This window comes from Spea bombifrons, chromosome 3, assembly GCF_027358695.1.
Source record: "Spea bombifrons isolate aSpeBom1 chromosome 3, aSpeBom1.2.pri, whole genome shotgun sequence".
NCBI classification, from domain to species: Eukaryota; Metazoa; Chordata; class Amphibia; order Anura; family Pelobatidae; genus Spea; species Spea bombifrons.
This window is the reverse complement of record NC_071089.1, coordinates 73860739-73874093: the sequence shown is the minus strand read 5'-3', so window position 1 is coordinate 73874093 and position 13355 is coordinate 73860739. Positions and strand designations below refer to the sequence as shown.

Below are 13355 nucleotides of genomic sequence, written 5' to 3'. Positions count from 1 at the left end.
GTCTTTACATAAACGTTTAAAGACAAACCTTATCCTTACAATTCGCTCCCGTGGGTTAAAAGTTTCCAGTAGGGATTATGGTTGTTACTTATTATAGTGATTCATGTGCTTTAGTAAATGCGAACACATTTTCCAAACCAAGGATTTTTCCACAGCTCTTGTTTAATAGGAAATTTTAGTTATTGACCAGTAATAAAACGGAAATACGTGATGAAAATTACATCAAAAGCGATAAACATTTATTACCCATCTATCAATGGAACATCTATGGTGGAATTGGTGCAGACATTCAGTCCCCAGAATACGTTTCATCAAAATGTTTTGTACAGGTTTGATCATTAAAATTAACTGCCTATCTTTGAAAATAATTAGTGAAATCTTTTTCTCAAATTCCCAAGATTTTTGTTTAATTGGGTATGAACACACATACAAAATATATGTAAGATATCAATAAATCTAGGTATATTGTACCATATTGGTTTCACTCAAGATTAATATAACAAGAAAAGGAAAGATTATAACTTGCCTTTAAATGTAATAAATATTTCAGAATCAATAGATTTTAGATATTTAGTGTATAACCAGCCTCTGAGATTCACATTCTGCATTCTAGGACCTTCGCTGAGATAACCAGTTTGTACTCATCAAATTGCTCTGGCCATTTATTTGATTTTAGAGAAAAGAAAATGGTCTTGACTGTGCGACAAAATGCTTAAAAATATGATATATATATATATATATATTTTCCAGCATAAAATGTGTGACAGGATTGAGTTCTTTATGCATCTCATTAAATGGATAGATGTTGGAGCTTTGCAAGTCAAGGGACCCCTTGGTGTTTATTTATCTGGGATCAGCCTCTTTGAGACATTTTTCTGATCCAACCTTTTCACAATCTTAATTATTGTTGAAACAAGTAGAAATGGGCTTTATGAGAAATCTGCATGTATGGGTGTCAGTATATCACGCAAAGTATGTTAACTTCCAAAATCATTGTCCTAGCTCTGCCATCTGTGAAAATTAATTATTCATTTTGAATAAGAGATAATTTGCATTGTTGCACTTTGATTATAAATGATTGTAAGCATTCATCTGGTGCCTGTGTGCCAGTGTACCAAAACCCTATGTTTAGCACTAAACTAATCATACTAATTTTTGTAATGTTAGTTTTTTTTTTTTTTTTTTTATCATTTAGACAGATGTTAAACCGAGTTTGCTTGTCATTATTGCTGGTGATTGTTAACATTTTAACAAGCAGGATCACAGAGATCTGGAATGTATTCATGCATGCGTATCAACTATCGGTGCTCGTGAACACAGAAGGCAGCTGCAAACGTTAAAGGGAAAATTCGCCATTCATATTTTTATAAAGTACAAAAATAGTTTCTGCTCCCTATACATTATACCACAGGGACAAACGGTCTGGGGGAAAATGAAGGATTATCTGGCTCAGCGTGTTTCTTCTAGGTTGGATCCTGCTAGGGCAGAGCTCATGAAGGAAAGGATTACAGAGGTGTAGATAGCAAATCCATGAAATCAGGTACGGCTCCTGGAACCAAATAGCCTCCGCTTACAATATTATAAGTAATTTGCCCAGGCGCTGTTCCAAAATATCATGGCTATGTTCAACTTAAATGGGCAGTGGGAACTTTCACCCACACACTTTGACAGCCACTATTGCCATATTAGCCAAAGGAAGGATCGGACCCAATGCAATGTTGGAGTTATCTCCTAATTTCTCTATTTAATGCTGATTTGAAGATCTTTGCTACGTTCTTGGTTTTGCGTTTACGAGAGTTGTTGCCTTCCCTAGTGCATCCTAAAACAGTCGGAGTTCGTCCCTGGGAGAGATGCAAGGGACAAGTGTTGAACATGATACATTTGGAATAGATTGGTCTTATAGCAGCTACCGTTTCTCAAATGGGTTTTGGGGAAACTTTGCAATGCACAAAACTCAGTTGAACACTGTATGGATTAATAGGGGGTGTGTAATTATAGTGTGTGATAATTGGCGCTTATTTTGTACAAGAAATAGTGTAGATAACAGTGCAGCAAATCCATCTTGGTACAACAAAGACCCTTTAAATCACCAACAAACGATAATAAACTTTAACCATCAAGTGAGAGTGTGCAGTAAAATTTATAAACAGCCAAGACACTTATCTTAATTATTTCCAGTGACCTCAAGAAAGAAAAAAAAACTTGTAGTATATCAAATATAATATTTGACATATATTGAGTCAATTCCCCCCTCTATGTAACCAAAATCACAAGTGAGGAGTCTAAAATGCAGGCTCTTAATTAGTCGCAATTATAATTATCTGTGGAATTCACAGACCACGCCAGGAGAATCTGGATTTCAAACGTATTTTACTCTTTTTTTTAAAAAAACAATAGTGGTATCAAGTAAGCCCAGTCAAGCGTGGATAACAGCAAGCAGTATACATTTCTCTTATGTCCTACTATATCCTACAACAATCTTGTGTTTCTCTCGAACCGCTTGACATGTGTTTTTTTGCTCAGCCTGACCCCTTCTCTCCGTCTCTGCGTGTATCACTTCAATAGACATAGAAATCCAGATCTTCTCCTGGCATGGTCTGAGAGTGAATTGTGGCAATATTATATGTGATATAGTACACTATAAATTGTTGTTTTTTTCTCTTTTCTTGAGGTCATTGAAAGATAAGTGGCTTGTCTATTATCTTGTTTATAATTTTTGCTGTGCACTCTCACTTCATGGTTAAGGATTAATGGGGTGTCTCAGCCTTTTGCTATTTAAAATTGGACATCGCGGGGCTGCCCACTATTGTCTATGTTGTTTGTGCGCATACTTGAGCCCTTGCTTGAAGCTATTCAAAAAAAAATCCATGCTTCTACAGTTATTGTGGCCATTGGAAGGTTTCCACATATGCAGATGGCGTTATGTTGGTAGCAGCACAGGCCAAGATTTTGCTACTCAATATAATGAGGGAGCTGCGTGGTACACTTTCTAATTTCAAAATCTATATGGATAAATTATCAGTTCTGTGTGCTGGAGGTACGGACCTAAGAGTGTCCTCCCTCTTTAGGTGGTGTTCATATAGACTAAGGTATTTCAGAATATTGGTCTCAAGGGATCTTTCTAAACTATACGTGGATAACTTTATCACTGTAAAACTGTCCTGCAGACATGGTCAGTTCCTCGCCTCTCCTGGCAGGGAGTATTAACTTTATCAAAATGAATTTGCTACGCAGGCTATTATATTTGTTCCAAACAATGTCTATTAGGGTTCCGCATGAATTCTTCCAGACACCCAAAACTGAAATTGTGTGTTATGTAAGAAGGGGTAGAAGTCCTAGGCTCAACTAGAATGTCCTGTGCCACTCAAAGTAGAGGTGGCCTGACTCTAGAAGACCACCTTAAATACTATCAGGGCTCCCATCTGTTTGCTCTAGCCAGAGAGAGTGGATAATGCTGGAACAATCCTTTTCAATTCATTAGGTAATAGTTTCTGGCTGCGCCTGATACGGTCTAGCAGAGTATTTTGCGGGCATCCTCTGGTAGGAGCGACTATGAGAATTTGGTTAGCTAGGAGTGGGGGGAGACTTGCTCTTGTCGTCTCCATCGCCTCTCCTGCTGCTCTGTCGTAATACAGATTTTCAGGCAGTTATAAGACGGAGTTCGCTGGATGTCCTTGGGTTGCATGCCACATTGAGGATTGCAAGTGTCACCTAAGATGGTAGGGTGGTTCCCATACCACAGCAGAGCTTGCCTGTAGGGAGCGGATTGATGCAACATTTTTCTATATTTCCATTTGGTACATTATGTGAAATCGTTGACAGATAAACACCACTTTAAACCAACAAATTTGAATCTCTGTGCGTTCAGTCTGCAACCCCAGCCATAAGTTTATCACTACTATAGCAATTGTTGCTGGCCTAGTATTTGTTGCCTTCCCTTCCTCCTTTGTTTTTTTAGGGTTCAGTTCACACTGACTGCACAGCAGTGGCAAAGGATGTTCATCCTCATTCAGAAGTGTTCAGTAGCAGCCAGATTCCAGATCTTGATATAGGGTTCCTTCATCGATGCCAAGAATTTCCTCAACTTCTGACCAGGATTGTTGGGGCTCCTGTTTATACTTACATATGTGGTGGGATTGCCCTATATTTCATCCCTTTTGGGAGAAAGTTCAATATACTATAAAGAAATGGGTGGATTGACCCCCTTCATTTTCCCCAGATGTGATGCTTCCCCATGCAATTTGACTAGGCATATATTAAATGTTACTAAATGCTTGATACTGGTTTATCTAAGATATCTTAGGTGACAGTATCTTTCATGAAATGGGTTTTAAGAGCTGACATAATCAGGGTGATGGAGGAGATAGTTACGTCTGCCTCTGATCAGATGTCCTTATACGCCGGATGGAACTCTGACAGGGTCAGCGGAGTCCAAAGCACTAGTGCAGTGAGGATGGAGGATTTGGTAATATACACACTATATGTTCCATATGCTAATGCTAACATACACAACACCATACACCATACACGCTACCGCTACGCTCTTATACACATGCACACACTATCCAACAACATACACTATTAACAACATTAACAATATGCACACATACACACGTAATAGGGTGCTAGAATACACTAAACATACTGACTATGGCACTATGCATTCACACACACCCACACACACACACTGACTCAAGCATTATACATATACACACACTGACTCTGACAATACAGTATGCACACACTCACAGACTGACTCCAACACTATACACATAAACACTGACTCCAGCACTATACATATACACACTGACTCCAGCACTATACACATACACACTGACTCCAGCACTATACACATACACACTGACTCCAGCACTATTCACATACACACTGACTCCAGCACTATACATATACACACTGACTCCAGCACTATACATATACACACTGACTCCAGCACTATACACATACACACTGACTCCAGCACTATACACATACACACTGACTCCAGCACTATACACATACACACTGACTCCAGCACTATTCACATACACACTGACTCCAGCACTATACATATACACACTGACTCCAGCACTATACACATACACACTGACTCCAGCACTATACACATACACACTGACTCCAGCACTATACATATACACACTGACTCCAGCACTATTCACATACACACTGACTCCAGCACTATACACATACACACTGACTCCAGCACTATACACATACACACTGACTCCAGCACTATACATATACACACTGACTCCAGCACTATACATATACACACTGACTCCAGCACTATACACATACACACTGACTCCAGCACTGTACACATACACACACTGACTTCAGCACTATACACATACACACACTGACTTCAGCACTATACACATACACACACTGACTTCAGCACTATACACATACACACACTGACTTCAGCACTATACACATACACACACTGACTCCAGCACTATACACATACACACACTGACTCCAGCACTATACACATACACACTGACTCCAGCACTATACACATACACACTGACTCCAGCACTATACATATACACACTGACTCCAGCACTATACATATACACTCATAGGCTGACTCCAGCACTATACACACTGACTGACAATACACATACACTACTCCCCCTCCTCACCTTGTAGAAACCTGCCATGCCATCAATCTTCTGCCATTGTTAATTTGGCATCCTGTGCATTCCTGTGGGCTAATGCAGGTTATGTGACCCTGCTGGGCGCCTCATGGTACCCTCTTCACTATGCCCCCACAGGAAAGTGTAGGGTCTCAGATTCACATGGTAGCCCTGGGCAGTTTTTACTCCTTTGTCCCACAACACTCTGGACACCAGGAAGTAGTTTCTAGTCGCAGTGGCGCTGGGGTTTGTCGAGCCCTGTGTTAAAATCATTATATTTGTAAACAATATAATGTACTTTAATGGCTGCTTTTCAATTTTACTTCAATTTGCAAGTTGTGTGTTTTCTTCAATTTCCAAATGAACACTAGATGTCACCCAAACACTAGATTTTCGTCTTATGTGATTTTTGCAGCAGAGTAAATACATTTCTGTTTTTGTCTATTCAGCTATAGTACCTGTTTGGAATTTAAAAAATGTGGAAAAAAATCTGTGTAAAAGACAATTAAAGCCATTAAAGGGAAACAATATTCACTTTTTTGTGGAAGTGGATTCAAGCACACAAGACCAAAGGATGCTTTGAGTGCTTATTGAATTAATTCCGGATACTCTCGAATGAACTAATGTGATGCATGCGTACTTTAGATGAACTAAATCAGTAGCCAAGTTTAACCTAAATTTCCTATCATCACCTTTTTATTTTAGCAACTCATAGCAAAAGCATTTCATTGGTTGTTATAGTGATGAGACCACTTGTCCATAAGCCTGAATTAATAACATATTAATCATGCTAATTCTGGCTCATCATGTAAAGATGATAATGCAATTGGAAGTTAATTGTTGCGATTGGAGGAAACACAATATTTCAGCTAAAGCTATTACTGCCTTGTACATGGACAGGTTTTTAGGACGTTATAAAACAAGCTTTCATTGAGGCTTAGCTCTTTAGGCAAACAGTATTGAATTATTAGTCTGTTGTGCTTCAGGCATAGTTTATCCGCCAAGAAGCACTGATCTTGTTTCCATTAGGAGATAGAGCAAGTCAATGGTGTAAAAGAAATTACCTCAGGAATTAGATTTAGACTTGGTCCCTCAAACAAAAACGGAGGGCATTTATGGCAATAGCAACTGCAGTAGATATTCTTACTTGCAAAGTGTCCCTCTTTGGTAATCCAAATCCCTCAGTCCCTCTTGATGTCTTGTGTCTTGACTATTTTCTGGGTAGGAGTGTGTCAAAATATTCTACAGCTATAATAATAAATGCAGTAGGACGCAGAAATGAAACTGAATTTGGAAGATTTTGAAGAATTTAATCCAGAGAAGTCTACCAGAGTAGTCATGCCAACCTGGTAGTATTTGCAACCATCTGTAGATCCATTCTAACTAATGGTATTTGATATGACAAGCATTGTACAAAGCATTTATTAGCTATTTCCAGACCTCACACCAGCATGTGATAAGAATAAGACTTGTCTTTCATAACAAATGTTTTAATATTCCAACAATGTGCAACATATAGAAAATTAAATATATATATATATATATATGTTTAAATGTAATGTATTTTATATTAACAAATTGAATTACATTATGTTATATAGTAAAAATTATTATAATTGTAATCTAGTAGTAAAAGTAACAAGAAGGGCAGCTACCTAATATATAAAGGCTCAAGGGACTATTAATAGTGGAGAATTTCACTGCAGATATATCCATTACTTGATATTACAAGACTTCTACGATTTCATGTGGGAATAAATGGGGAAATAATAGTTCAAATGTAACAGAAAGACACGTCCTTGACCTGTTTCTTAAGAGCTTCGTCTTTCTGAAAACAACCCATAAATGGGCAAGATATTCCCCAAAGCTGTCACCTTTTCTCAGTCAACAGAATTTGCACCTTTTTAGGGTGTTTAAGTAAATAGCTGGGCCTTTTAGGCTTATAGCACTTCTGCAGTAATCCAACTGAAATACGAATGCCTCTTAATACCTTTTGTGATGTACTAATGGAATGGGTTATAATAAAATCATGGTGACTGCACTAGATGGAGATGCACCCCAAGTGGCCAAGATACAGAGCTCACAAGTTACACTTTTCAGTTAGTGTCTGACACATTTGAAGGGCTTGTTGCATCAAACCAAGTTTCCATCTTTCTAAATATATATCTATATCTATATCTATATCTATATATATATATATATAAATATACACACAGTGCCTTGCACAGGTATTCACTCATATTTCCTTGCATTACAACCTGAAAGTTGTTGAGGGTTTGTATCATTTCATTTACACAACATGCCTACCACTTTTAAAATGCAAAATATTTTTTTCATTGTGAAACAAGAAATAAGACAAGAAAAAAAGAGAGAGCTTGAGCATGCATACCCATTAACCCCTCAATCAATACTTTGTAGAGCCACCTTTTGCAGCAATTAGTGTCTTGGGGTACAACTCTATAAGCTTGGCACATCTAGCCACTGGGATTCTTCAAGGCAAAACTGTTCCAGCTCCTTCAAGTTTGATGGGTCCAGTGTTGTACAGCAATCTTTAAATCATACTCAGATTAACAATTGGATTAAGGTCTGGGCTTTGACTAGGCCATTCCAAGACATGTACATGTTTCCCCTTAAACCATTCGAGTGTTGCTTTTTGCTGTGTGCTTAGGGTCATTGTCCTGCTAGAAGACGAAGCTCCATCCCAGTTAAATCTCTGGACTGAAACAGGTTTTCCTCAAGAATTTTCCTGTATTCAGCACCAGCCATCATTCCTTCAGTCCTGACCAGTTTCCCGGTCCCTGCTTCCACATATTTTGGGAAGTCTCCCACATGCCCTTTGGTGAACAGCAAATGTGTTTGCTTAATTTTTTCTTTTAGCAATGGCTTTTTTCTGGCCACTCTTCCGTTATGCCCAGCTCTGTGGAATGTACGGCTTAAAGTGGTTCTCTGGACAGATACTCCAATCTCCGCTGTGGAGCTTTGCAGCTCCTTCAGAGTTATCTTTGGTCTCTTTGTTGCCTCTCTGATTAATACCCTCCTTGCCTGGTCTGTGAGTTTTGGTGGGCAGCCCTCTTTTGGCAGGTTTGTTGTGGTGCCATATTCTTTCCATTTCTTAATAATGGATTTAATAGTGCTGCTTGGAATGTTCAAAGTTTCAGGTATTTTTTTATAAACCAACCCTGATCTGAACTTCTCCCTGACCTGTTTGGAGAGCTTCTTGTTCTTCATGGTGCTGCTTGCTTGGTGGTGCCCTTTGCTCAGTGGTGCTGGGGTCTTTCAAAACAGGTATATATATATATATATACACTAGACTTGGGTGCCAGCCAACTCTTCGTGTTCGTCTTCTTGGGGAAAAAAATCTTCGTATTTCACCCGTTCCTGGGTTCGGGATTGGGTTCGGGCGAATATTTGCATACATTCTTCGTGTTCCTTTTTTTCTTTGTTTTTTTTTGCCAGCAGCTTTGGTGCCAGGATTTTATAGGTCCGTATGAGCAACTCTATTGATCATGGCAGGGGCCTCCTCTGCCATCAACCAATGAAGTCCACCTGCTCTTCATTGGATGCCCCCTCCCCCCCCTCCCCCCGCTGTCAACTAATAGGGTCACTCGTACAGACTTTTAAAATCCTGGTGCCGAAACACGGCCGGGGGAGACCATTGACCCACTGAAAATGGGACATTTAGGAGTTATACCAAATACCTAATTTTGGACCATTTTTATTTCACAATAAATGAGCCTTGAACTGTTAATATTTATTTCCCAGAACAAAAATTAATTCTGCTTAGCAAGCAACTCAATCCCACTCATTTGGATTTCATGTGGGATTTCTTTTATAGAAATCGATGCTCTCAGTACTTACAAAAATAAAAAAAGATAAACAAGCAGTGTGCTGAGATTTTTTTTTAAATTAATGTCTGTACTGGAGTCGTCATCTGATCCCACCAGCTGCTAAAATGAAAACCGATTGACACTATCTCTGATATAAGTAGTCCATTAAAAGTCAGTCAGTATTGCGCCACTAACCAGGAGTAATAGCTGCAGCAGGGCTATTGATTCCTGCAGTCCCTGGGCCTGTGCACACTTTTACTCACGTCAGCTTTTAAGAGGTACAATATTTATTCCATCCCCTGCTCTGTAAACGAGCGGCGTTTTTTGCATCCCACTTCATGTTAATTCTCAGCTCGTCGGCCCTGTCGGGTGTTGCGAGGCTGAGATCTAGTTAGCATTGCACTGAGTACCTATTGATTAATGTGCTAATCAATAAAGACAATCCGCTGCAGAGATTTGTTTTGATGACAGCAGCATCTATGGCAGCTTTGGCCTCGCTGATGTGGGATGTTTGACGCGGCGGAATATTTTTTGGCACAGACCTCAAAGCAAAGCAGCCTTGGATGCTTTTCCGTCGTCTACACTTTTGGAAAAGGGGTTATTTTATTGCGTGGCTCTTGTCTCATGATTGCATGAAGATTAGCAGCTACGTACTTTAGCGGAGTCCTGTTTATCTGTTCTCAGATGATTCTGATATGTTCTCTGGGCTGTTTCAGTTTCTGCTTCAGACGCTGCACACAGGGACAGGTAACCTCTGTGGAACCGCAGGTAGCTATAGGCTTTCTCTAATAGCAGAAGCGAGGATATGTGTGTTTGGGTCGCTTTAGTATTTAGCATCTAGTCATTGTTACATGCTTACAAAATACATATTTGAAATAGTAGATTTTATTAAATCATTTTTAATATACAGTTTAGGGCGTCTGCATGTTTGTGTATATCGCCTTTGTAGTATGTGTGCATATTTACAGTTAATTATTCATTATATAGTTATATATATTATATTATTCGTTCAAGTAGTGTGCAGAGGCAACGACTAAACACCAGCCTCTGAAATATATATATATATATCTATATATATCTATATATATATATATAGATATATATAGATATATATATATATATATATATTGTTCATGCACAGAACGCGTGAGTAGCCTTAAAATACAGCTAAATGCAAATTGTATAAATATGTATATACACATTTTGGTTATATTATAAAATCATTCAGTGTGTGTCTGGGTTGTTTTTAGAGTCTGTATTTGGCAGAAGACAATTGGATTGTCCTGTGTCCCCTCAGTCGTGCTGTGGTTAGTACATTTTAACTGCGTGTTGGAAAGCAATGGATGTCTATTTGTGTGTTGGGGTTAAAGTAGAATCTTACTAAGTGATGCCGTGATACGTGATCCTGATTTACTGCTTTGCAAGGAGCAAAGCTGCAATCAGCAGAACTAGTTGTATTTATATCCCCAGGTTTCTTTTGCCTTTTAATTAGATGAAGTCAAGAATCCATCCTCACAAAAACGTTGGTACTTGGGTTACTATAGATAAGTCACCTTAAAAGGGAAGTCTCGTGGAAAAACAAATGTTAAGTAATAGTGGTGTATACCATAACATAGTTTAACATTAAAGAACACCTGGTTTTATTTCATCTTGTTTTACTTAGCTTCCTTTATATACAAAATGCCGTTGTTGTTATTTTGGATGACTTTGCCTGATCACTCACTACGCTGAGGTTATTCTTTGAGATAATGCTAATGAAGTCCTATTTATCTAATAAACAGCGTTCCTCAAAAGACTTATGAGTCAGATAGTCATCTGGCCGATTGACTGGATTGTTTGCCACAAATGTGTAGGATAATAAATAAGAATGTTTGTATCGTATGAACCTGTATCCATAAAATACTTGAAAATTCAAGTTTTTTGCATTTACTAACTGAAGGACTAAATGGTAATATAAAAAATACTGCTGCCCTGCCTGTGTTCCTAAGAACCTGTTTGTTCCTAAGAACCTGTTTGGGGGTCCATTAAATGTGGAATCCGAGGATTATCAGCTGCAACACTATTTATTTGTCATTTTTAGAAATATGAGTTATATGTTTTTTTTACATTATTATAAAAAAAAATTATTGTATTAGCGGGTAGTGCATTGTATGCCATGGATCCCAAGTTAATGCATACAATGACATTAAAATGAAAGCCAACGGCATATGCCCCACAAACTTAGTTTTATTTTCTGTTGTTACAGGGGACCTTGACTGTTACATTTTAGACCCTTCCACGTGGAATAGTAGAGAAACATCACCCCTGGGCTTGGTAAGTCTAAAAGAAGACACTGACATGATGTGTATAAGTAAAAAAGATTTATCAAGGTCCCAACTCTCTAGATTGTTTGTTTGGAACACATATGTTTTCTAAGGAGTATTCAGAAATACATATTAGTTTAAATGCCTGTAAATGATTAAATAGAAAATCCCGTATTGTGCACCTGTAAATTTTTAGTAGGATGTTTGTAGGACAAATGATGTACATGACTTTCTTGTGTTTTCATATAATGCACAACTATTTCCTAAAATAGAGAAAATGCTTAAAGTATTACACTTGGGATTTTTAGTACTCCAAAATCTTGAATACCACTTTACGTAATTTATGTTTGTATGATGTTTTGACTTAGAAAGAGTGCTTGTAAAATAAATATAAAATTAAAGGGCATGTGTTTCTGGTAAGAGAGTGAGTTAGCTCATGAATTGCGCAAGCTCTGCTTGCCATGTAGAGTCAAAGCAGTAAGGCTTGTAAAATAATCCATTCAGGATCATATGTCTTAGTCAAATAAAATAGTCATTAAACAGTTTGTTAAAACAAAGCAAAGTACACGGAGTACATTCTGTTTTTGCCTTTGATGTTCTCATCCAGCATCCCGTAACCTGGCAGCCATCGAAGGAGGGGGATCGTCTAATTGGACGTGTTATTCTAAATAAAAGAACAACTATGCCAAAAGAATCAGGGCCGCTTCTTGGATTAAAAGTAAGCATACTGTTAATTTTACTTTTTGAAGTATTGTGTTTTGGTTGAATTGCAAATGTTACACCCACATGCAAAAGTACACAATATGGACACAAGTATTAAGGTGTTTCAGTCACAATCAATGCTTACAGGTGTATACAATCAAGCACATAGGCAGTCATCTCCATACACAAACATTGGCAGTAATATACCCGAAGAGGTCACTTTAAACATGGCACTGTCATAGGATGCCACCTTTGCCACAAGTAAGTTTGTGAAATGTCTGCCTTGCTACACACTGTAAGCACTTTTATTGTGAAGTGAAAATGTCTAGTAGTAGCAATAGCATAGCTACAAAGTGGTAGACCATGCACACCCGCAGAGCTGTCGAGTGCTGAAGAGCCTAGCACGTAAACCTGATCTGTCCTCTGTAGCATGACTCACTACAACATCAGCATAAGCTTAGTGTGTCAGGAGCTTAATGAAATGGGTTCCATGACTGACGAGCTGCATACAACCCAAAGTTTACCATGCACAATACCAAGCATCATCTGGAGTGGTACAATGCATATACCGCCACTGGACTCTGGAAATGTGTTCTCTGGAGAGATCAATGAAGCTTAACAATCTGGAAGTTTGATGGACAAATCTGGGTTTGGTTAATGCCAGGAGAATGCTACCTAGTAGAATGCATAGTGCCTACTGCAAACTTTGGTGGAGGAAGGATAATGACCTGAGGCTTTTTTTCAGAGTATGGGCTAGGCTCCTTAGTTCCAGTAAAGGGTAAGGTTAATGCTACAGCATACAGTACCAAGACATGTTAGACAATTGTATGCTTGCAAATTTGTGGGAAGAGCTTGAGGAGGGC

General features: G+C 38.5%; 1 protein-coding gene across 1 annotated transcript in view; it reads left to right on the top strand.

Annotated features, from left to right (window-relative positions):
• The window catches only part of RIMS1 (regulating synaptic membrane exocytosis 1), a 157603-nt gene that overhangs the window by 66907 nt on the left and 77341 nt on the right, over nucleotides 1-13355 (top strand). Inside the window, exons 6-7 of the mRNA XM_053461071.1 lie at nucleotides 11733-11800; nucleotides 12398-12508. Coding sequence (XP_053317046.1) covers nucleotides 11733-11800; nucleotides 12398-12508 — 179 coding nt within the window. The remainder of the gene's footprint in view (nucleotides 1-11732; nucleotides 11801-12397; nucleotides 12509-13355) is intronic.